The following is a 25019-nucleotide window of genomic DNA, read 5'->3' as shown; positions in this document are numbered from 1 at the left end:
AAAATACACGGGTTGATTCCAGGTCAGGGTGGGTCAAGTCAAGCAAGGGTCCTTAGGGAAGATCACCAAAATGCTAACTGTCTACCCCCAGTCGCAAGTCGCTTTGGATAACAGCTAAATTGTAATTTGATACATGTTATGGAAGCGTTATATGTTACATATTCTTTGTCTCTATGTGAATGTTTTGGGGGAGAGTGTAGGCTTACACAAGCTGTCATTAACATATAAGTGATTCATTATACATCTCTTCACAAAACCTGTACTGCTGTTTACACTTGCTCTCAGGTGGGTCTTTCCATTGAGATGTCTCAGGGTGTATTTTACATTTTTGGCAGCAGGAGCAGAAAGTTGTTTGAGCTGAGTAATCAGTTTGAGCCTTGATAAAACACACAGAGCAGAATGGCATCACCCAGAGGCAGCCTGGCTTTATGGATTAGCTGAATGGTTTTTTTCACGCTTTATCTCCTTGTGGGGCCAGTAGTGAGTCAAGCTTCACTTCCATTGGAAAATGAAAAAAATCTTCCACGCTGTTTGGTAGCTCAGTTGTTGATTAGACAGCTTGTGTGTGTGTGTGTGTGTGTGTGTGAGTGTGAGTGTGATTAATCTCATCACATCTCCTACATTCATAATTTACTCTCTACTAACATAACGTAAGTAGCTCTGTTCTGCCTTCTATGTCAGTTGCAATCTTATAAATGAACACGTTGTCTCAAAGCGCTGTGGAAAAGATTCAAACTAAACCTTGAATTGGAAAATACCAGCATCGGAGAGAAAAGTAAGAAGAAAACAAGTGAGTTCTGTGAAGTGCTTTGCAAAACCAATGCAGCAATGAGCACTCCACACCAGATTGTAGTCTCATTGCATGTACACACATAATGCACTGCATCTGCAATTTTTAGTGCACAATACCTCAGACCAGATGTGTGTCTTCCTAGGGCCCACCTCAAGTCAATGCTATTCAAAGAACAGCCGCTTAGCCAAACAGCCTACAATCTTTAAAACCCTCCTCTGCATCCACATGTACCTGTGTGTTTGTTGGAGCAGGCTTCATGCTCTTTTGTTTTTCTCTGCAACAGTGAGCTGTGATGAGAAAAGTATACAGTAGGTTCTGTGTTTGTGGAGTAACATCTCTGCCAGAGCTCAATATCAGTGTGAATAATGTAGACACGCAAACTGTCAGGGAGAAGCGTGTGGGTGGCGCCAGGATAAAGAGGTGAAAGCACGGGCACACAGACAGATAAAAACACATCCGCAGGCATAATGGCACGCACACACACCCCACATCCGATCCTGACAGCCGATTGGTTCAAAATCAATAAGGTTTTTGGAGACGACACCACATTGGTTGGTGATCGTTAGGTAGCACATCAGCTCATTGATGACATCATTTCTGTCCGAGACAGTGCTGCTATATTTAGTCTCAGACAGTGTGCACTGACTGCTGTCTCACCAGCATCTAAACCGGCACTGGCAGATACACGCTCTCTGGGAGTGTGGTGGAGGACCAGATTAAGCTAGGACTGGATAGCGTGACTTGCAGTTTTATTTAAAGAAGGAAAAAAGAACGTGCGCCTGTATTTCTGAGGTACACAGTAAAGCATTACACAGCTAATATAACAAGAATCCCTACAAATTCCGGTTCTAAAAAAATTTATTTATTTATTCTAAATGTTCAACATTATGTTGTCATAAGAACCATCATTTGTTTTGGGGAAACTAACTGTTCTTTTTTGTTTTGGACAAAACAGAATAATAATAGTGGAGCAAATAAGCGCTACCATCTTTTTTTTTTTGAAGATATTTTTTGGGCATTTTTCATGCTTTATTGATAGAGACAGAGGTGAAATGGGGCAGAGAGGGTGACATGCAGAGAACGACCGCGGGCGGGATCGAACCCGGGGGGGGGGGGGACACGCCCTACCAACTGAGCTAAGGGCGCCCCAACCCAATACATTTCTATGAGACATTTTCAAATTCACAATTTCAAATGTCTCGGACAATTTTCTTGTCAATTGCTGATGCCAGTGTTCACGCTTGTATCATCAACTGAAAGATTCTGACGAAAAATAAGCAGTTAACCGCTGCACTAATAAAGAATGATTTACTTATTGAGGAGTGTAGGGTGTGCTGTGCGTCTTCTTTGCTTCTTTGACAAGACTTGCCTGCCTACCTTTCTACCAGCTATCATTGCAGAGATAGTTAGTATCCATCTGAGCTGCACAACTACGTTTAAATATTCTAAGGTGTGAGTGACAAGTCTTTGAATAGTACAAGCTTAACATGACAGTTTGTCACTGATCTTAATACGCTGAGGCCTGTGCAGGAAATGTTTTCTTTTTGGGTTATGAGTTTTGATGTATCCTCCTCACTCTGCTAACAAGATGAGTTCTAAGTGGACAGTCACTGATGTACAGTACAGTAGACAACCGTAAGCGTAAATCCAATTCAACGTTGTAGCATAGATATTTGCTATAGTTAGCAAAATAACCTACCAATCAAGAAAACTCAAAACACAGTTATTTTTATGGTCTACTGGATGTCTGCAACTAGAAATGCTAGAATGGTTGTTACAAAGAATGTAATGTGGTAAAACCAAAATATACAGTGAAAGGGAGATGACTGTGGATTAAAATTGCACTGAATATTAATCGGTAAAAGGATTTCCTTTTTGAAATTCCATATGTTGAGCATCAAACAATGTAACAGCTACAGGCGGTGTTGCACACTGTACTATGTATAGTGAACATCTTGGCAGTAGAAGCAAGGATGAACAACTGTCTACTCTGTTTACATGGTTTTGTGGATGAGGGTTGCAGGAATTTTCTAGATGATGGGACTGTGTGCTGCTGTGCATTAAGTCCGTCTGCTGAGGAGCTATAGCATAGCCACAATGCTACGCTGACCTCTGATTTGAATGGTGATGCCTGGCAACAGTTCTGGCGGAGGCTGCGAGGCGGTGGCTGCAATATGGGAGGATGCTGACGCAGCTGATTCACACTGCTGCTGGGAGTGTCCTCTCTGCTTCCAGCACCGGCATCACTGGCCATCCACACATCCACACATACAGCACAGCACAGACCCTTGACACAACTAAGCATGATTCCCCCACTCGCTGCCATATGATGAGCTGAAGTGTGTTTAGTGGTTGAGACGTTGTCAGCTGGCCAGATGCTCCTCTTCACCCCGCCCCGTCACTGAATTCTGTATTGATTTTGATGCTGATTGTGCCTGATGATGAAACAGCCCCCATCCTAGCCTGATTAAATTGAATTTACCCGAGCTATTGTTCTTGCGTGATGAGGTGCAGTAGCTAGCTGCTCAGTGTGTGTTTGTGTGACTGGATGAGAGTGTGATCTAGTGAGCATTTTGAGTTGGCCTCCTGCAGCAGTGGGATCTCTGCAGTAGCGCAGCACACACACTCCACTCTCTCTCCCCTCCCCCTTTCCTCCTCATGCTCTCTCTCTCTCTCCCTTTCTCTCCCTTTCTCTCTCTCTCTCCCTTTCTCTCTCTCTCTCTCTCTCTCCTGCCCCTCCTCTCCATGTGCAGACAAGGCGAGGTGCTGTATGTGTGTGTGCATGCGCAGGGTGGATGGGGATGCTGCTGTATGTTGGCGCTGAGATCTTGGCAAGGTGACTGGATGCAATGGAGCGGGATACAGTGCTCTGACGGCAGTGACGATGCAGTGCCCTCTTCTCCTCTTCTTCACATCCCTCCATCTCTCTCTCTTCCCTCTCCCTCTCTGTCTTTCTCTTTCTCATTCTAGACTGAGGTGGACCGCCTGCCCTGCTTGCAGCGCCTCTTTCTCAGCTGCAACAACATCACCAGGTAAGAGCTTTCACCGCTTAACTCTCTCCTCCCCGCAGCAGGGCAGGGACAAGGCTAGTTGCTGGACAGTTCACACATCCAATCTCTTGGCTTTTGGCAAGGGCCTGGCCAACAAGCTGCAGGCAGAACAAACTGTATTATGTACAGGCATAGCCACATACACACAGGTTTGCTGGTGTGGGTATTTTTTGTTACCTAGAAAAAGGAATACCTGGATGTATCGATACAGAAATGGGTGTGCTAATACTTTAAGTTATCCAGAAGAGAGAGAAGGAGGCACAAATGAATGACAGGTTTGAAGATGGGGGTGTGTAGCCTAAATAGAGGTGGGTTTTGTAGCTTTGTGCAAATGTCAACCAGCTGTTCACACTTTTTACAACTTACAACTGTATTCCCAGCCAAGTATTCAAGATGTCATAGAGTTAACTTGTCAAAGCATCACACCCTCCTGACTTAATAAGGCTGCTTTACAATCGCTTTGTGTTTGCCTTTAGGAGGGGCTACTGTGTGGGATTTAGGGTGGGACAGTGTTCATTAGCATCCTCAAGTCACCTTGTGCTGTGATAGATTGGACCTGACGTCTCAAGCCAGCCCTGCTGTTCCAGTGTCTGTATGATTCCGTATAGGACACATACCGTTGCACAGAGAATCAAAGCAAAGAATTAAGCAACAAATAATAATTTTCTATTCCTACACTCCTTATGGCATTATAAAGTGAGATGGTATTCTAAGAACATTATGGTTATGATTTCCATAGTATGTCCTCTTTCAATTATTATGACTTTTGGTCAAAGCACTATGGAAGTGTAGAAACCTTGTGTGTACCTTTCTGAAACTGTTTGAAGCTAATAGGAGAACCGTTGCACACTGTTGCTAGGTAGAAGGGACAGAAGAGACTGGTCTGCGTGGTGATGCAGTCTGTTTTTTATTCGAGGATGTTGGAGCAAAATAAATTCCTATATGAAAATGTTGAAATATTGTTAAATTCCTCATGATTTTGCACTTCACTTTTGACCTGCTTTTATTAGGTTGAAGACCTCATGAAACCAAGCAAGACAGAAGTAAGAATGAGGAGTCAGTAAAGAAAAAGGTGCAGGGGCCGTTGTAGCACTAGGGGAATTTGGAGACTTTGCAGTTTTTAACCACACCCCGCTCAGAGCAAACAGATATTTTTGCCATCTCATTGCTGTAAATAATATCGAGCAATTTTGTCATAGTAACAGTTAACAAGAAGGCAATTTTTTTTGCGTAGTTATGAATACAACAATTATGCAAAATGTGATCCCAAGATGCAGCCAAGCATTGGGATCTCAAATAATCTCTCCTAATCTCTACGGAAACACCCTTTTCAATATGGACTATAATTGTCTCTAATCTAAGTCTATTAGATATAATGACATAAAGTGCTGCACACGTATGGGAATTAATAACAAATCCATGCCCTAGGTTACTGGTTACTGCATGTATTAGCCTGAGTCTCATGCATATTAGCTATATTACACTATAGTCACTTTTCCATTACATGGTGCCGGCTTTTCTCTACTCACTTTTTTTGGTTTCCATCATGTTTCAGTACAAAAGAGAAGTGCAGCTGTGCCCTATTTCATTATAAAAGAGGAGAAAATAAGGCTCATTAGTTAGATCCTGACTTCCCCAAATGAAATGTAAATTTTGAAACATTGCTTTGCATTTGTTGAGATCACTGACAGTACTTTCCTTAATAGTTCATTAGAGGTTTATTTTTATGACCCTCTGGCCAGGATCAGACACAGTGCAGTGGGTGAGCACTTCCAGACAAATGATTCATCAACGTTATTATCATAAATTAGCAATGACTGCACTTCCATTGCCTTATCACATGACTATGCCTTTTCATGTCTCCGTTTACCAAGGGGTGATATCGGCAGCTTAGCATATTTTGCTCTCTTTGTTGCCCCCTGAGTAGTGCCAGGCTGCCAATGTGCCTCCTAAATGAACACTTTTTCATGTTTGTTTTAGGTTGGCTCCATTCTGTCAATACAGGCCTAGATTAAAGTGTTCACAAACACAGACTGGACTTTTTTTTTTGTAATAGAAAACATTTGTGTGATGTGTAGTTTTAAAGGTGGAGTCTGTGATTATGGAGAACGCTTGTTGACAAAATCACTTTTTATCACTTTTTTAGCTGCTTTTTGGGAGGAGATATTGACTGATTTTGTCAACAAGCGTTTTCCAGAATCGCTGACCACCACCTTTTAACTAATGATCTTTAATTAAAACTCTTGTTTCTCTGTGTCTAGATTTGATCAGCTAGCCTGTCTTGGAGAGTCGCGTTCCCTTTCCGAGCTCACCCTGGATGGGAATCCTGTAGCCCTGGAGACATGGTACAAGCAGGCCGTCCTGTGCTGTGTGCTTCATCTGAAACAGCTGGACATGAAGCGCATCACGGTAGGGATGAACTGTGGAACTATGTCTGTGTTTACAGTAGGGATGTAACAATATACCGCAAAACGGTCGTTCGCGATATGAAAAGGCCACGAATGTCAACCGTAAGTTTTTTCTTGTTATACCGCGTCACGGTATTGAGGCGAGCGTGTATGGTAAATGCGCTCCGTCATTGTGGAGAGTCTGGTAAGCAACGTTGTCATAAACGTAGCACTCAATCTAACACTGTATGGGCCACACCAACATTGGAAACCAAACAATAACACATTGACACAACATCTTATCACTGAAACATGACTTCTAACTTTAAACTGAACAGTCACGTCTCACGTGGGCCGTTGTTTACACTAGCGCGTGCAGCTTCACAACATTGAGTCACGTAGCAGCAAAGAAGAGAGAGAAAGAGAAAAGGGAGAGATAGAGAAAAAGATCGACAGAGTAGCTTACCAGACTGAAGAGAAAGTTGCTCGCGGGTCAATTATATCATTATGTACGGAGCCCCTAAAGGGACGTGGAGGAAAAAAAAAATTTTGGTAAAAAAAAAAAAAAAAATCAAACTCGAGATCTCGAGTTCAAACTCGAGATCTCGAGTTTGAAGTCAAGATCTCGAGTTTAAAGTCAAGATCTCGAGTTCAAAGTCGAGATCTCGACTTTGCCTTCAAACCTCTCTCACCGTCACCAATGGTCCATGGTCCATGCATCAAAGGCATACCAAATAATTTATGGGAAACCACACAATAGTGTCATGGAGGAGTACTTGGAGCATTCTTTTCTCACACTAACACCAAACTACAACCTATTTGGCCTAAATCTAACGTTTATTATGCACATTGGAGAGAAAAGTGACAATGATTCACTTCATTTTGGCGCACCATGGACCGAGAGCGGAGGTCTAATTGTCAACACACACACACACACACACACACACACACACACACACACACACACACACACACACACACAATATGTAGACGGTATACATTTGACTATATCAAAACGTGAACGTTTCCAAGACACAATGCCGCCTACACTACACCTGAGGAGAACTCTGTTTGGCTGTATTGGCTGGTCTGATGAAGGCTATAATTTGCACCGGATTAGACTATGTCCGCGTTCTCCAGTGACTCCATATGATCGGATCTTGAAGCACTCACAATAGTGCAGGCAAAATATGAAATTCAATTGGATTATGCGAACTTTCTATTTTTCTTCACTTGGAGAGAGAAAAAGCGCTGTTCCCGTGCGCTCTGGCAGCACTACACCTGTGCCCGGCGTGAGCCTCAAACTGCGTCTTAATAGAAAAGATAACTGCAGGTCATATGACAAAACTAGCGATCGGACTAGGTTAGTAAAGCCTAATTAAGCCTTTCCCAGGAAGGGATCGTGTGTGAATAAAACACAGAGTCTGGACTGGCGTATTTTTAATAGCCTATAGCAGAACTTCCTTTGCTGTGCGCTGGGGAGAAACAGACACGCTGGTAACTGTTCTGCTCCAGATCTGCACATTGGACAGCGCCACGCGATCCTCACAGTTTTGCTGCTGTTTAGTTAAAATTTGTGATTTTTTGGGTGCAATAGATGAATAACATGTGCCGTCGGGTGAAGCCTCTTATCTCTCTCGACCGTGTGCGAGGCAAAACAAATCAGGCGCTGTTTCTCCCCAGCGCACAGCAGAGGAATTTCTGCTATAATTAGAAATCACCAGTGCAGACTCTCCTCAAACTATTAGTTTAATTTAGTTTTTATAATCAGCGATCGATTGTTTCATTTGTACACAGAGACAAACATGTAGGCATGTAGCGGTGTGGCACATTTACGCACGAAAGCTTCCCTCAGAACGGAAGAGAAAAAAATTAGCTTTTTTATTTTATTATTATTATTGTAGTCCAGACTGTGTTTTATTCACACACGATCCCTTCCTGGGAAAGGCTGAAAGTGTGAATGAGGCTTTACTAACTTAGTCCAATCGCTAGTTTTGTCATATGACCTGCAGTTATCTTTTCTATTAAGACACAGTTTGAGGCTCAAGGCGGGCACAGCTGGTGTAGTGCCAGAGCGCACAGGAACAGCGCTTTTTCTCTCTCCAAGTGAGGAAAAATAGAAAGTTCGCATAATCCGGTTGAATTTCATATTTTGCCTGCACTATTGTGAGTGCTTCAAGATCCGATCATATGGAGTCACTGGAGAACGCGGACATAGTCTAATCCGGTGCAAATTATAGCCTTCATCAGACCAGCCAATACAGCCAAACAGAGTTCTCCTCAGGTGTAGTGTAGGCGGCATTGTGTCTTGGAAACGTTCACGTTTTGATATAGTCAAATGTATACCGTCTACATATTGTGTGTGTGTGTGTGTGTGTGTGTGTGTGTGTGTGTGTGTGTGTGTGTGTGTGTTGACAATTAGACCTCCGCTCTCGGTCCATGGTGCGCCAAAATGAAGTGAATCATTGTCACTTTTCTCTCCAATGTGCATAATAAACGTTAGATTTAGGCCAAATAGGTTGTAGTTTGGTGTTAGTGTGAGAAAAGAATGCTCCAAGTACTCCTCCATGACACTATTGTGTGGTTTCCCATAAATTAATTGATATGCCTTTGATGCATGGACCATTGGTGACGGTGAGAGAGGTTTGAAGGCAAAGTCGAGATCTCGACTTTGAACTTGAGATCTTGACTTTAAACTCGAGATCTTGACTTCAAACTCGAGATCTCGAGTTTGAACTCGAGATCTCGAGTTTGATTTTTTTTTTTTTTTTTTTTTTTTACCAAAATTTTTTTTTTCCTCCATGTCCCTTTAGGGGCTCCGTAGAAATGAGATTATAAAAAAAAAAAAAAAAAAAAAAAAAAAAAAAATAGAACAGAATAGAATAGAATCCACCGCCACCGCGCGTTAAATCCCCGGTAAAGTCGGCGAACTTCCGTGAAAGGCAGATGAAGGAAATAAGTCCAAAGATCCTTGATATATTCATCACAACTTCACGTGAACTCAGCAGACAGTAGCTAACAGCATGTTGCGCAATACTATGGAATCCCTACTATGTCAAACTTAGGTGACACTACTTTGGTCAAATGAAGGTGACGTTGCGAAAGTGTGAGGAAGGGAGGGGGAGAGGAGTGCACTGCAAAAACATTGATTTTGAGACTGCAATTTAAGTTAATAACAAATAAAAATCATAAATAAATAGTTTACAGAGTTAATTGTGCTTGTCATAATGTAGGCCTATTAAGGTAAAACATGGCTTGCAAAAATAGAGTTGATAAGCAAATAAAACATAAATAAATGGGGAAATTATAACACTATTTAAATAATTTTTATTTTATACATACTTTTACAGTTACAGACAAGTGACTAAATTAAGTTTAGATTTAAAATTCCTATTTCAGTTTGAAAAATATGGATGTAAAGCTTCTTTAAAAACAGCAGTAGAGAAGCAGTGTCTTTGTTTTGGTGATGAGTTGTTTAAATCTCTCAGAAATCTCTTCTTCATATTAAGATATAAAAAATTTGAATTATTCTTGTGTTTATGTTTTATTTAAATCAGCGGTACAACATTTCATTTAAGGGGGTAGAAATGAATTCCGCGCTTAATATCGTATCGTGATATCGTGATATCAATCGCAATATCGTATCGTATCGTATCGTACCCAAAATTTCATATCGTTACATCCCTAGTTTACAGGATGAAATACTTGACAATGGCCAAATGCTGCTTATTATAGCTTAGGCAGTTCGGTTGTCACATTTATTTTCCCTAAAGTTATGTCTAAACATTTAGGACAGGGTCTCACAGGACCACAATAGGAGAACATCATGTGACAGTTTGTATCATGCTATACGGCCATCATTAGGCAGCAAATAAGGAGAAGAATTAAAGAATGAACAACCTCTCAAATCATGATCATGCTCTATGTTGTGTTGCCTATTACATTTTCAGCAGACATTCGTATTCAGCTGATGGGCCAAACCTTCATGTCAGTCTGAGCAAACGGTCCTGATGTTACATGGAGATTCTTGAGCGTGACTAGACACATACTTGATTGATGATCGGCTTGATGATTTCAATGTTTGAAACAAATTTACGATGGACCTATAGACGGTGTCCTATTCATTGTTAATGGGGCATGATCGCCAAGCCTCCTGTACATCGTGACAATGTTATACTCATTGCACTTTTCATCATGTTTTCGGTTGGGTTATTAGAGGCAACACTGCATCCGTCTAAAGCATGACTTTAAGCTAAGCATTTGTTACACAAATAATGTGTATCCAGCCTGGCAAAACAACGATCATTCTCATGTGTAAAGATGAAGTCATTGCATTTCTATAGCATGCCAGCAAAGTGCTACAGTGAAGTATCAGCATGCTTTTAGAGGCTGTCAAGCAGAGAGCACCCAGGTCTGAGCTTGTACGTTAAAGGAATCTGTAAGTATCACACACCTTGCCCTCATTACGTACTGATGATACTTTGAAAAACAAAACAAAAAAACCTTGTAACTCCAATCTTCATGTTTTTACTTGAATATTAAGGTATTGGTTTGGCAAGTTTGATGATCTCCAGGGCCCATTAAAGCCCTCCAACAAACTACTGTTTGTAGCTGTCAATCCAGAATGCATGGGTGATGTTTTCCTGCTAAGTTTTCTGCGGGAGGTGTGATTTTCAAATGGTGTCATGATATTGCTAGGGGCTGGTTTCATAGTTGCCACTGCAGATCTAGATTTTCCCCTCCAACTGATCTGGAAAAAAATCTTGCCCCCCAGTGCTCTAAACTGTCAGTAGAAGCGAGTGCATTTTATCTGAGAGAAAATCTATGCCTGACTGCAGGCAGACTGGCTATGATTTATGAATGAAATGGAAGTTAATGCTGCAAATGAGGCGATACAGTACTGCCGCCCAAAATACAAAGTGCTATTTCTGTTTTTGCTGTGGGGATATGTGTGCCAGAAGTGTTGGAATAGGATTGGATTAATTCAAAAGATAAATAAAGAAAGCTCACAGCACACAGCACACTTGGCCTGTCTCTTATTTAAGATACTATAACTTCACTATTGATTAATAAGCTACAGTATATAAGTACTTTTTATGAGTAAACTGGAAATAGTTTATTCGGCTAAACCTTAACAGGCAAATTGACCTAGAGATTATGGTGGCTGGCCAAAAAAAGACACCCTTTGTAGTCAATTAGATATCGATCACTTTCACAGAACAATATGCAGTGTTTGTTCTTCGCACACATTTTTTCAAGTAGTGGCATAAAAGCCTGGCATCTTTATCTGTCTTCACTTGCTGACATCTGTACCATGACTACAGTGCGACTAGCATTTAGCCTCCATTGATTAGATTAAAGTATTGTCTCTGCTAGCTTGCCGCGGACAGCCCAATATCCCCCCAGCTCTCAGCCTGCACACTCAGATTGTGTCGGCAGCAATGCATTCTGGGAGTTTCCCCAACAGCTGGGTTCAGTTGATCCGGCACTGAAAATCAGACAGATAATCCTGTGATGCAGCCGGCTTGGTGAGAGAATCTCTCCCCCATCCTCCACTGTGGTCCAGTTCTGATGAAGAGAAACAGTCTTTCCTGCATGGCGCTGTCTTGTGTGGTTCTCCCTTCTCTTGAATAATTCACAACTCATGAATGGAGCGACACTCTGATTGCCCAAGCTATCTGTTTCAGGACGAGGATCGGCGAATGGCTGGAGTACAGGCTCGGAAAGAGGAGGAGAAGAAGAAGGAGAGTCACAAGCAGACAATAAATAAGGTACCACTCTGATCTGATTTGTTGTTTTGTTGTTTTCCCTGGATTTTGAGTTTAATTATATTTAATACAAGTGATGGCCTACATCTCAGAGAGTAGATTAACAAGTGTCCTCTGTACCCACTGATGCCCTTTTTCGTTTATTGTGGGTTGTTGAGTTGGTTATGTATTTCTGATTGGATGTAATCAACTGTGATCAGCTGAATGGTATACTCTATATACTGTAATTTGAGTGAAATTGCATTTTAAAGTATTAGTCTGTGTCAGCAATTGTTATTATAGTAGCCAGGTCAATGTAAGTAAGTGTTAACTCTGTATTTGGAAAATAACCAACTTCATTAGCCTCTTAATGATCTCATTTTTATCAGCTTGCCCATCAAAAACAGAAACAGGCCTCTGTTTTGCAGTAAGTGTGTGTGTGGGTAGTCTTGCTGAGTGACGGCCTCCTTGCAGAACACATTGTCTCTCTGTAACCTAACCCCTGCTAATCCCCAGGGTTGAGAAAATGTTTTATTGAATTGTGCAGCCAAGAGTTTTTAAGGGCAAAGTTTTTACTATGAACTGATACTGACTCACCCCTGCATCGGGGAGTGGCACATTCCATAACCGAGCATATTGAAACTACAGCATTGCCATAAAAAGAACAACTGAAAAGCAGTGGAGCAGCAGAAATCTTGTCTCTTGCAGGGTAGCGATGTCACTTTTACTGCCAACTGCAGTTAAATATAAAACGCTGGGGTGAAACTGATGAAAATAAATTGGATCAAAACTTCCATGCATATACCATTTCAGACCTTGCTTTAGTGAGGTGTGGTATCTGCCAGTAATGCCAGTAAGCAGTTTTCATTCTATCTTCAACAACATATCCCTGGGGCAAACAAGGCATGGGGTATAGGTTTGCCTGTGATTATGTTTAGATAGACATAGAGGTTCCATTAGCTTGGTATATGCCCTCTGTGCACTGCTCCAGCTAATTGTCATTTGAAACCTTTTTTGTCCTCTGTTTGTGTGTATCTGTGTGTGTGTGTGTGTGTGTGTGTGTGTGTGTGTGTGTGTGTTGCATTCTTCAAGGAGAAGCGGCGTCTGGCGATCCGAAATGCAGCGCAGCAATGGGAGGGCGTTATGGCTAGCCTGGAGCTTCCACCAGCAAATGGGGCAAAAGAAGAAGTCAGTCCAGAGAACAGCCCTGCACACAGTCCGGCCCAGACCAACGGCCTCGCACTGGAGCCATCTCCAGATGAACCCAGGTACACACAACATCAGCAGAGGAATAAGTCACCTCATTCACAGTTCTGTTCCTGTGGTCTAAAGTGAATGCTGGTTCCAGTAGTGTTACCGTTACGCCTGTTACATACTCCGCGAGAAGAAAGAACAAAGTTCTCGGTGACAGAGCTGCGAGAAGTTCTTTCTGGTCTGACATTACATACTTCACGAGAACTCAACTGCTGAACTCCTCACCGCGGCGCATTGTTACCATGGTAATTGACTCAGTAGCGCCAGCTGATTTCACTTCGCTTTCCTCATTGACTTCAGACTGACCAATCACACAATAGTTCTCGGACAAGCTGCGAGAAGAAAGTTCGGCCCGGGTGATGTGTCGAGAACAAGCTGCGAGAACAGCTAAACAAGAGCTGAGAGAAGAAAATGACGTCATTTTCTTCTCGCAGCTCTGTCACCGAGAACTTTGTTCTTTCTTCTCGCGGAGTATGTAACAGCCTTTAGTGGTGTGGTTAAGATCTGTATAATTTATACAACCAACTTCCTAGCTAACTTGCAGTTCTGGCATGAGCCTTTTCATTGGTTATGGATTGCAAATTCTTTCTGCTGGTTGGTCTACAACTTTGGTCCAGGCTAATATCTCCATAACTAGTCCTTGGATTGCCATGAAGTTTTGTATAGACCACCATGGATGGATGGATTTCACTTAAATAGCGCATTTTTCCAAAGTACTTTAAATTGTTTGCCTCTCATTCACCCATCCACACCGTCAGGAGCATTTTGGGGTTCAGTGTCTTGCCCAGGGACACTTAGACATGTGGCAGGCAATCAGTGGACAACCGCTCTACCTGTTTAGCCACTTTTGCTCTTCATGCTACCATGATCATGAATCCTACTTTTCGTTTGATGCCATTTGTAAAAACTGGTGGTCCCAAATATCTGCAACATTAAAAGGAAGCCTCCGTCATCCTCGGATGTGATTTCTGTTTAGTGCCAATAGGAATGTTAGCATCTTGCTAACTCCTGTGGACACTATTTTGGTTATGAAACATTTGCTAAATTTGCTCTGACGCTGATTATCATTGGAATTTTATTTTTATCAGACGGGTAAGCCCAGGTTCAGGACCAGAACGACCAGAGATCAGACTCCGCACCAACAGCCGTCCAAACAGCCCCCGAGATCCCAAGTAAGACAAACATGCATGTGTATGTGTTTATACACCCACCCTTCAATATACAGTATGTCCACAGAAAGTTTGTCAGTAGATAAGTTAAGTTGTGTGTTTCAACTCTATAAGAAAAACTGATTAGATTCTGTTGATTCATGATGAGTCAAATGCTGACAGCGCAAAGAATCAGTTCACACAATTTGTAAAAAAGAAAATCTTCCCTGGAGGTATCTAGTCATGCAGATACTTTCGGTTTTACTTGCTAAGGTTCTTGGATACCTGCCATTGTGATACCTCCATTGTATCAGTTGAGTGGAAGTTCGCTTCAGGCAATTTCACATGAAGGAACAATGAAAAAGAGTGTACAAACAGGCAGACACTCACAGATCCATACACACAAATATGCAGACTATTGAACAAAGCTAATTATGTCATTCTTTAAAAAGAGGGTAGCTGAATTGTTTTCACCAGCCATCAACTCCAATTCTGATATTTGAAAAAACCTATAGTTACTGTGCACAGAATAGTCTTAATAGATGATAAAGGGTTGGGATATGGTGGAAATATTCTTGGGCAGCAAAGGGAGCCCTTCACTTAGGTGCTGTTTATACGAAAACACGAAACGGTGCATCCGCGTAAATACTTTCGCGGATGCACTATATCATTTACACGAAAACAGCAAACGCAGGCATGAAACCGCTTTTTTGAGATCAACTCCCAGGGAGGAAATTTTGGAAAACACAACTGTTTTGGTTTCTTGTAAACACCGAAACCATTTTCCCTGGTAACGCTGACGTCACGGCTCCACTTCACGTATGCATAGTCGATAACATTTGCTGTCAAAATACCCACACGCGAGTTATAAAGTTAGAAGACAACATAACATGCACGGTGTCTCCGCGGCACCATTACTGTGATCAGCGGAGAGTGTTGTGCAGGGGTCAAATATAACACTCGCCAATTTAAGGCTAAGGCTACGGCTTCACAGTAAAAGCATTTCACTGGCTAAACATTAATAGCATTTCACTGGACAACGTGAGTTGACTTTTATTTTGAAGTACGCCTAACAGGAAGGTAGCCGCTCACAAAACCCCTCTACTATCAGCATGACTTCTGTTTTCACGAGTTCAATGCGGTGAAATAAGAGGATGGAAACCTTGTCATTTACAATAATTGTAACCCTAAGCTTACACCAAACGCTTTATGAAAGTTAGTGGCATTAATTTTTCGGTTATAGTAAGGTTTTATGCATCAGTTTGTACCTGAAGAGCTATCTACTAGGCGAAGTGTCACCGCTGACTATTGGCTTGGCATGCTTACAAAAGCGATTTCGGCCCGTTTCCTCTGAAAACATGTGTACGAGTGAAGATTTCGAATAAATTGCGTCTGAACGGTTTAACTTTTGAAACCAAAAACGGTAAAACTGTCACGTTTTCACCGTGTAAAGGGCCCCTTACTCAAGGGGGCACAAGTCCTGGCTGCTCCTGACCTCCATAATCCCTCTGGTGAAATCAGTACATGCAATGTCTAAAATGTCTGTGACTGTTTGCATTTTTTTTCTCTTCCACTGTTGATGCAATTTTGGAAGTGCTCTAAATCAACTGAGGCTAATGTGAGCATGGGGCTCTCCTACGCAGATTGTGAGTTATGAGGAGGAGGCTGAGATGAAAGTAAGGGTCTGTGTTAAGGACTATTATTACATGATTCAGCCACGTCTTTTCCTTCCTGCAGCAGGATATGAAACATATGGCCCCGAAGCAATGGCTTTACTCTACAGGCTCTATTATAACTTCAGTCATGTGGCTTCACTTGGACAAACAAGGCTCTCCCGATTCAATCTCTTATTAGTTGGGAGTTGTACTACTTGTATTGAATGATTAAATAACAAGGGGGTTTACAATCCCTTGCATCCCCAGTAACTAACCAAAATCTTCAAAAGGTCTGGCTATATGTTGAGTTGGTGGAATATGTAAAGGTTGTTTGGTTAATTAAGGGCTATAAGGCCTACACAGTTTAGCCCAGATGACCTCAGGTAGTGCATGACATCTCAAATAAGGTCTGGGTTATCCATTACCTTTCTATTCCAGAATATCATCAGATTATTGGTGTCCCATTTATGCCAGGAAAGGGACCTGGCACATCCACACATCTGGATGTCCTCATTGGCAGCCTGGGGATAAGGGCAACCACTTGTGTGTTTCTTCTTAAATAATGAACTTGAACTCCAATCTACTCCTGGGAACTGGCTGTGAGCTGTGCAATCAGTCTTTCATCCAGGATTTCTAAATCCCAAATTTGTGTATTCAAAGTTGCTTAATGTGCAACGTTTTAATTTCTTTGAATTGAGAAAATGCCAGTGCCAGGGAAAAAGAAAGATGTAAATGCTTCAATAATTAATTTCCACAAAGTTAGTTTAAAAGGCAGTATTGGTGATCAATCACTGTTGAACAATATTTATTTTGTGTCGCAAAGGACTAAAAGATAGTTCATTCTAAATAGAAATATATATACATATACACTGCCTCAGAATACCAATTTGGCGACAATCTACTAGAATGAGGCTGAAGAGAATGCAGACAGAATATTTAGCGTAATTGTGCCGATGTGTTCCTACAATTACTTTTAAAACAACAGCTTGTTTCACTGCCAAAGTGATGTGCTGAGGCCCACGTTTATTCCTGAGTGAAAAACGTAAGCTTTAATTGACCTAATTTCCCCTGAGAGACGGAGTAGGTGTGCATGGAAGGGAAGGACATTAAACAGAAATCCAATTATTTTGGTTGGGCACTGTGTAGGTAGGTGGAAAGGCCTTTGTACCTCATCAAACATTTATTTAATTCAGAGTTGTGCTGAAATCCTGAACAGGTGTGTTTATGTAAATCAATGAGTTATCTTAACAATGGTGAGAAGGAAGTTTAAGGCAGTCAAATCTGAAATCGACCATACTGTAGAAACAGTCCCAGTCTGCAGCACTCAGCACCCAATGAGCCCAACATATGCACTGCATCATCAACTGTCATATGAACTATTTGTTTTCATTTTTAACAGAGTCAGTGAAATGATGAAAGGCTGTTTTGAAATGGAAAAACATGTCACCCAGTATTTGTGTCTTATGTCTTTGGGGAGTATTACGTCTTTAATAGATGACAGATCCCCTTTTCGTTTTTTAAACTCCTGTAGGATTAAGTGAGATGGCCCTAATTGAATTAGATCCATAGTCTAATAGGCCAGAGCATTATCCATGTAATATCCATTCTTATCTCTGTGTTAGTTGCTGGATTCATGTCAAGAGGATTCAGGGCCACCTGGCAGCCTTTCAGCTGTGAACAATATGTGGCGCAGTGTTTTGATGGCACATTTCCAAGTGCACAGAAGTTACTCATTCTTTTGCGTGACTTATCTACATGTAACGTCACATTGCTCTCCAAGCTGATTTACTGCCTTTGGCAATCCTTCATCTTGGAGGCATATCCTGATGATTAAACTGCCTTACAGTCTTGGCTCCAATTCCCACAGGACACACTTGGACTTTGCCACTTATAGCTGAAATATTACACCTGCTCTTAGTCGATGCTCTTCAGGTTTGAATGGTTATATCTTTATCTGGCAGAGTACACTACACATATCTTTTTTTTTTACATCAATGTGTCTTCAACTGCTTTTGTAGCTGCACTCATTGCAAGAATCCACTTTTTTGGGCCTTTCTGTCAACATCCATGTCTTACCTTGAAGTTAGTAATGTAAGAAGGAATCAGACTAATAATTGAAAAATATTTTTATGCATGGAGATTTTTTAGTTGGAGTTGGCGGTAGGTTAGGGGCAAAATTGAACAGCAAAGATGACTATCCAACACAATATCCTCTTATTATCATATAGCCATGGCAACCATCCACATTTCCCCATCCCTTGAATGGCCTGGGTTCAAATATGATTTGAGTTGGGTGTTCCCTGTCACTCACTGGTTTATTGGGAGGGTGTTAGGCTATATTACACGAGTAATCCTGTTGATGTGTTTACTAGCAAGTGTAATTGTTTGGCTTATTTGTTGGTCAAAGGCTCTAGCGCTCCCAAAGGGCTTTTAATACTAAGTGAACACATTTAAACTGACTGATCTCCCTGACCGACTTACATCCTCAAAGATGACTTTGAGTTATGTCACACTGTATACTTACATGGACACATGTCTGCGGACCACACACAAGAACACACAACATTTCCCAAAAGCTGAACAGACTCTTTGCTGTATTCTGAGGCACCTGCCCGTGGGACAAAAAAGAGATTTGAAGATTTCCTCTTTACATTTTAAACCAACAGTTAAGATAACAATAATCTGCAGGTGAATTGATAAATCTGTATCATGTTTATATCTTTCAAGGCATTATGTTTAAGGCTTTGCAAGATTTCATCCAAACAGCATTTACTCAAACAAATGTATTTTGATCGAGGAAAAAAAAACGAAAATCATGAAAAAATACATACAATCTTATACTACAAATATTAGTGTGTGCAGAGGCAACTCTCCTTCACTCCTCTCCTCTCCTCCTATTTCCCTGTCTCCACTCTAACATACTGTACTTCTCATTTTGAAGATGGCCTTGAATAATCCAGTGTAATTGTTTGTCCAGTTCTCCAAATCTTTGATCCTGTGTTCGCTGGTCGGTTAGTAAAGGAATATGTTCCTTCTCTCCAGCTCAGAGAGGAGTCACCTCTGGGGGATTCTGTTTTACTGTGCCTGCAACAAAGAAGCTTCAGTTACAGTACTTACAGTTCAGCCTCATCTTGTTTCACCATGTATTAACCTCTCTGTCTACGGTGTGTCTGCTGTCCTTTTTCCTCTCCTTTTCTCTTTCTGTCCTTCACCACACTCTTTCTGAAAATCGGCCTCAACAAGTATCTTGGTTTAGAGTTCTGCAATCAAAGGATTAGTCTATTCACTATGGCTTTTCTGAAAGGGGAAGATTGGGGGAGTGTGAAATGTGAATAGGGGTGATTAGTTTGTTGGCAGGCTGGGCCCAAAATGATCAGTGTTGAGTAGCGTGCGGCCAGTATCCATCTGATGAAAAGTCCCCCGAGTGTCAGCAGACCCAGAGGGGCTGAGCACACGGGCTCAGAGAGGGAGATCATGTCTCCTTGAGACTCGCCCAAATTCTCCACTCTCACGACTCTCTTATCAGGCGAGGGCACTTCAGATGTCTTACAGGAGAATGGAAAGCAATTAGGCTCGACAAATGGGACATTGAGTAGATCACTGACTGATCTGTAGCATTGTTGCTTGTTCCTTCCTTTAGCACAACGCCTGCATTTTTTTAAAATAAACACAAGGAACTTTTTAGCCTAAAGATATTCTTAAAGCTGTACTACCTTTTTTTCCACTGGCATTTTGTTCGACAGTAACCATTCCACATAAATGTAATTGTGACCAGGCTAGACGGTCTGCCTTCTACATTTGCGCCTAAAATCGGAAAAGTATTACTAGTGACAAAATACAAAATAACAACACGCTTTGGATAACTATTCAGCTAATTATTAAGAAAAAGCAGAGTAGTTAATGAAGAGACCACAAAAACGTTACATTAAAGTTACGTAGCACGGCTTTAAGTTTTTTCAAGGCAACACATACTGTGCGTTCTGCGTATTAAGACTGATTTACAAAGTGTGTGTGTGTGTGTGTGTGTGTGTGTGTGTGTGTGTGTGTGTGTGTGTGTGTGTGTGTGTGTGTGTGTGTGTGTGTGTGTGTGTGTGTGTGTGTGTGTGTGTGTGTGTGTTGCAGGCTTGTGGAGCAGGCAGGCAGCAGCAGTGTTCAGAGCTTGTCCCTGTCTGACAGTCACCTGGCAGAGCTGGATGGAGACACCCTGCGTTTGTTCGGCCTGGGAGCCCTGGAGGCTCTGGAGAGGGGCTGGGGAGTTCAGACCGCCAGTGCTGTCACTGTAATAACCTTCCGCTACATCAACTTTGACGCCATCGTACCAACACTGCCGCGAATAAGGGTCAAGTTCCCCAATCTGTCGGTGAGGGCACTGGACACATACTGTCATGAGAAAAGAGTTAATTTAGCAGTCATTGGTCGTGGGGAAAAGTTAAGTTAGGGAACTAAAGCTACTTTAATCTTACATACAGTATTAGCATGCCTTTTCAGGTGTTTTGGGCAAAAACAAATGCACTTATGCATACATAAAGAGAGGGCTAATCAAGATGGATGTTGGTTGCTTCCCAACCGAGAAACAAGGAGAGAGGGAACTGTTGAGAAGAAATTTAAACTCTCTTTCAATTCAAATCAAAAACTTTTATTTCTTTATAATGGTCAGTCAGCCTTTCGATTTCTAAGCTTGTATGGACATTATCTGACTGTCACACGATAATTTGTACCTAAGGTACCTTCTAGTTTCTTGAAATGATATGTTTATATGTCTACCTCACTGTCACTTTTCCTGCAGCATCTGATCTTCATGGAAACCAACATCAGTCGTCTGCCCCAGCTGGTGGCCCTGGCTCAGGTGAGGCGTCTGGAGCAGCTGACCATCCACCCAGAGGGAAACCCCGTGGTCAGTCTGGCTCTGTGGCGCTCCTTCGCTATCTACCGCCTCCACCACTTCAACCTGCAGAGGATCAATGGCCAAGAGGTAAGGGCCAGCTCTGTCTTTAATGCAGTCCCCCTGCTGTAAAAAAGGTGGCTTCTCTGTCACCTTTTGTAAGTCACAAATTTAATATCCACTAACTGATTGCCCCTTTAATTCTAAGGCATTACAAGTATTGACCACTTTTTTTTAGAAAGTTTTTGAAGAAAATGTATTTTCTTCCAGCAGCTGCTCTCTTGCTCTTTTTGTGGCAGTTGTTGATTTTGTTGGCTTTTCCCCACACAGCATCTGTTAAAGTTGTAGTCAGCGATTCTGGAGGATGCTTAATACACAGCATAGGCTCTGTAAACGGGCATGTTGCTAGTTACGCTGGGTCCCCTTTCTTAAACTACCTTTTGTCACCATACCAATTTACAGAGCCTAGGCTGTGTATTAACACCAGTCTTTTTTTCAGGGCACACACAGTATGGACAGGTAAGCGGAATGTGAGGAGATGTTCACTGATTTTGACAACAAGCGTTCTCCAGAATCACTGACACCTTTGAAATGTACTTTCTAAATGGTATAACCCATGACTAAGCTTTGAATCTCTACTTCTGTGTTTTGTGAGATTAGTGATAAACGTAAAATAGCCAGAAAACCAACCAAGTACAATTTGCTATAAGTTTTCACCTGTGTGTCTCCCTTTAGGTGACCATGAATGATGTCATCGCTGCAGAGCGTGTGTTTGGGACACTGGGTCACATAGCAGCCACAGAAACCCCACGATGCCGGCTCCTCCTGCTGCTAGAAGAGTCCAGGTGAGAGCCCGATCTCAGATGATTAACCACAACATAACATTAACTACAGTTTAATGACAGGTGTGTGCTGGGTCCTCTGCTGTGAATTTAGTTTAGTTTTAAATATGTTAAGAATGTGTGTATAATTTTTAAGTTACAGCTTTCAGCTTGTGAGTGTGTAGGCTGCCGTACATGTATATGCCTGCCTGTGCTTAATATTGTGCGTGCATAGGATCTGTGTGTGTGCGTTTGTGTGAGGCAGTGAGAAGGAGCCTGGCACTGAGAAGCCAGGGGAATTAGACTATGTGTATCAGGGTAAGGGTGGGTACTTGGCACTTGGACACAAACATTCCTCTCTCTCTCTCTCTCTACAGCCAAGTGTTCTTGAGGTCTGTCACTCTTGGTTAATGAAAAACATCCTCGTGAAGCAAAAATCTGCTGAATTTGTCACGATCAAGAATACACTTTACAGGTTGTTGTTGTTATGTGGTTGGTTAAGGGCAGATGAAATAAGGAGAGGTCAAAAGCAAAGCTGCACACAGTGTTCCTGTTCCACCAAGGATTAGAAACTTGCTGCGTCAAATGATCTGACTGTATTATGTGTAGCTCTAATATGTGTTCATCGAAATAACTTCCATTTTGATGAACACAATTAGGAAAATGAATTGCTCTGGTAGAGATATTTGGTTACAAGTGGAGGACTCTGACAGTAAGTGCGGTTGTGAATTTTGGTGGTGCAGGAATGAGTAAATTCATGTTCAATAAAAATCACATTTGTGCATTATGTCGGTCTGGTAGTGAATTCAATCTTCCACGATGTCCTTAATCGCCCCTTAAAAATGATGCTGAAAATGAACTGAAATAAACTTCAGGATGCACTTGGCTGCATCTCACCCTGATTCATAATGTTACGGATAGATAATACACAGCCCCAAGGCCTATAATTATTGCATCAGAACTCATTCTTAATCACTGTTGTTCTCCGCAACAAATTGTTTGAGGGCCATAAATCTAATGATACCACCTCTGTTCAGTGGGGCTATTTCTGCAGGCATTCTTGCTAACACACTGGCATGTTTCAATGCCATGCACAATATTTTCTTTGTGGATGTTGTCTTCCAAGTTGGTAAACCTCCAAAATAGCCAAATGAATGTATTACCACCAAACAAAGAGACATTTGGTTGTTATTTCAATGAAGGGCTGTAACATCTTCCTGTATTTCATCCTTCTCATGTAGCAAGGGTTAATAATCCAGCCTTTAGGGTATTATTACAACATGAGGTCCCACTGGTAGGATGCTGGATTGTGTGATTCCTCTGCACTGTGCACAAGTTGATGTAAAAAAGAAAGGTCAGGACAACGCTTCCATGTAATGGTTGTCAGGGCTGCTTGATTTCAACCTCAGTTAATCCCTTCATTTGGTCCCCTTGCTGAGAATGAGGAGAGTTCCCTTCTAAACTCTCTTTGCAGCTAAAGTATCATGTAAACTCAAACCTAAGAATTAAAAAAAATTAACACCATAAGTGGAGTTGCAGGGTTTTCATCACACATTGGCTATTCTTTTCACATGAACCATTTACACACAGTCTACTTTCTTTACCTTATTAGTCAGTGTGATGAATGACTGACACACATTAATGCGTTTTGGCATACACACACACACGTCACAAACTATCTTATCCTATATGGAATGTTTGCCTCCAGCCTCCTCTGAAAAGACTATTTCAGCATCCTGGCACCAGCCTGTAGAACATGTCGGTGCAGCAGTGTATCACATGAGAACTTACACTGATAGACAGCAACATTTGAATGTAGTTTACATCACTTTGAAACTCAACTGATTTTATAAGTGTACACTTTTACCCTGACAGTACTACTGCATTGGCTTGCAGTTCTCATAGATTTATTAAGCGTGTCATTTTTTAAATTTTCTCCAAAATCCTTGCTTTACAGTACTTATGTGAGAGAGTGTTAGTTGATGCACACATAACACACTTTATTACCTTGGCATCACAAACATTCTGCCGTGATTTCTCCCTGTGTGTGTGTGTGTGTGTGTGTGTGTGTGTGTGTGTGTGTGTGTGTGTGTGTGTGTGTGTGTAAACTAAACTAAATCCCTTCTCTCTCTTGACCCTAAAGGAAGCGCCAGCTGCAGTTCCTGTTGGAGGGCCGTGGCAGGCGGACAGGGCTGAGTCCAGAGGAGCTGCGAGACAACGGGAAGCTCCTGGGAGAAGACCTGAGCAGAGCACTGTTCAACTACCCAAGCAGAGACTGCAGTGCAGAGAGCCCTGAGGTCAGTTCTGTTGTTAACATCTTAACATCTCAAGTTTGTCTACCAACAGCCAACAGGGCCATGTTGAGCTGTAGAGTGACATGCCTAACCCCAACTAAACGTCGCCCCATACTCTCTTTAGAATCATTTGAGCCAATGGATAGGATTTGATGTTGCCTTCCTTCTTGTAGCTGTTCCAGATGAGCTCTTACAAAGAAGCTAGAAGTGGCTCAAGAATGCTTTACCAACTCACGAGTGTTTCCATGTAAAAAGCATCAGGGCATCCTCACATGAAAGAAATGCACCATTAGACAGGAATCCACAGTTGCCTTCAACCCTGTTCAATTGGTGTGTGTGTGTGTGTGGGCACCTACCATCACAGCTGTTTAGCTGAAAGCACTGTTTCAACACCACATCTGATTTTACTTTCTATGCTAATGTGTTGTTGTTCCTAATTAAAAACAGTGCTATGCTCTTGGTGCCACCATAACATACAATTCTTGTGGGAAAACAAAGCCAGCAGTAGCACTAATACAGTCGCAGCACGATTTTATTCAGGTGCAAACTCACCTCCCTTCTACAAAGTCAAGAGGGTGTGGAGTGGCGTATGTGAGGTTGTTTCAAGCACTACAGTTCAATAATGGTACCCATTACTCATCAACATGACCACTATTCTCTGCTTTTCCTCACAGGAGGGCAGTGTGGAGTCATCGGAGCGTGCCGCCATGGTAGAGCAGTACCTTAAGGACTTGGTACAGAGGGCGTCTGACACCAATCTAAAGGGCGAGGCTCTCCACAAGCTGTGGCCCTCCATGTTCACAGACATGGTGAGGGACTGTGTGTTGGAGATGAGGGACCCAGCCGCCTTCCGCCTAGCCAGCCTTGCAAAGCTCTCCCAGACCAAGTGAAGAGGACCAAAGGTTAACTCTTAGACCACACACACACACTCACACTCACACACACACACACACTCACACTCTCACACACACACACACACACACACACA

General features: G+C 42.0%; 1 protein-coding gene across 1 annotated transcript in view; it reads left to right on the top strand.

Moving 5' to 3' along the window:
• The window catches only part of lrrc49 (leucine rich repeat containing 49), a gene marked incomplete at both ends in the record, with an annotated part of 35173 nt that extends 10252 nt beyond the window's left edge, over positions 1–24921 (top strand). The window contains 10 exons of the mRNA XM_080047138.1: positions 3764–3825; positions 6105–6252; positions 11918–12001; positions 13070–13245; positions 14320–14403; positions 20157–20394; positions 20821–21006; positions 21652–21761; positions 23881–24034; positions 24706–24921. Coding sequence (XP_079903264.1) covers positions 3764–3825; positions 6105–6252; positions 11918–12001; positions 13070–13245; positions 14320–14403; positions 20157–20394; positions 20821–21006; positions 21652–21761; positions 23881–24034; positions 24706–24921 — 1458 coding nt within the window. The remainder of the gene's footprint in view (positions 1–3763; positions 3826–6104; positions 6253–11917; positions 12002–13069; positions 13246–14319; positions 14404–20156; positions 20395–20820; positions 21007–21651; positions 21762–23880; positions 24035–24705) is intronic.
• Between the last annotated feature and the right edge of the window lie 98 nt (positions 24922–25019).

The sequence above is a fragment of the Ammodytes marinus genome, assembly GCF_949987685.1.
Source record: "Ammodytes marinus genome assembly, chromosome: 1".
NCBI classification, from domain to species: Eukaryota; Metazoa; Chordata; class Actinopteri; order Uranoscopiformes; family Ammodytidae; genus Ammodytes; species Ammodytes marinus.
Note: the sequence above shows the minus strand (reverse complement) of the source record. Positions and strands in the feature narration are given on the sequence as shown.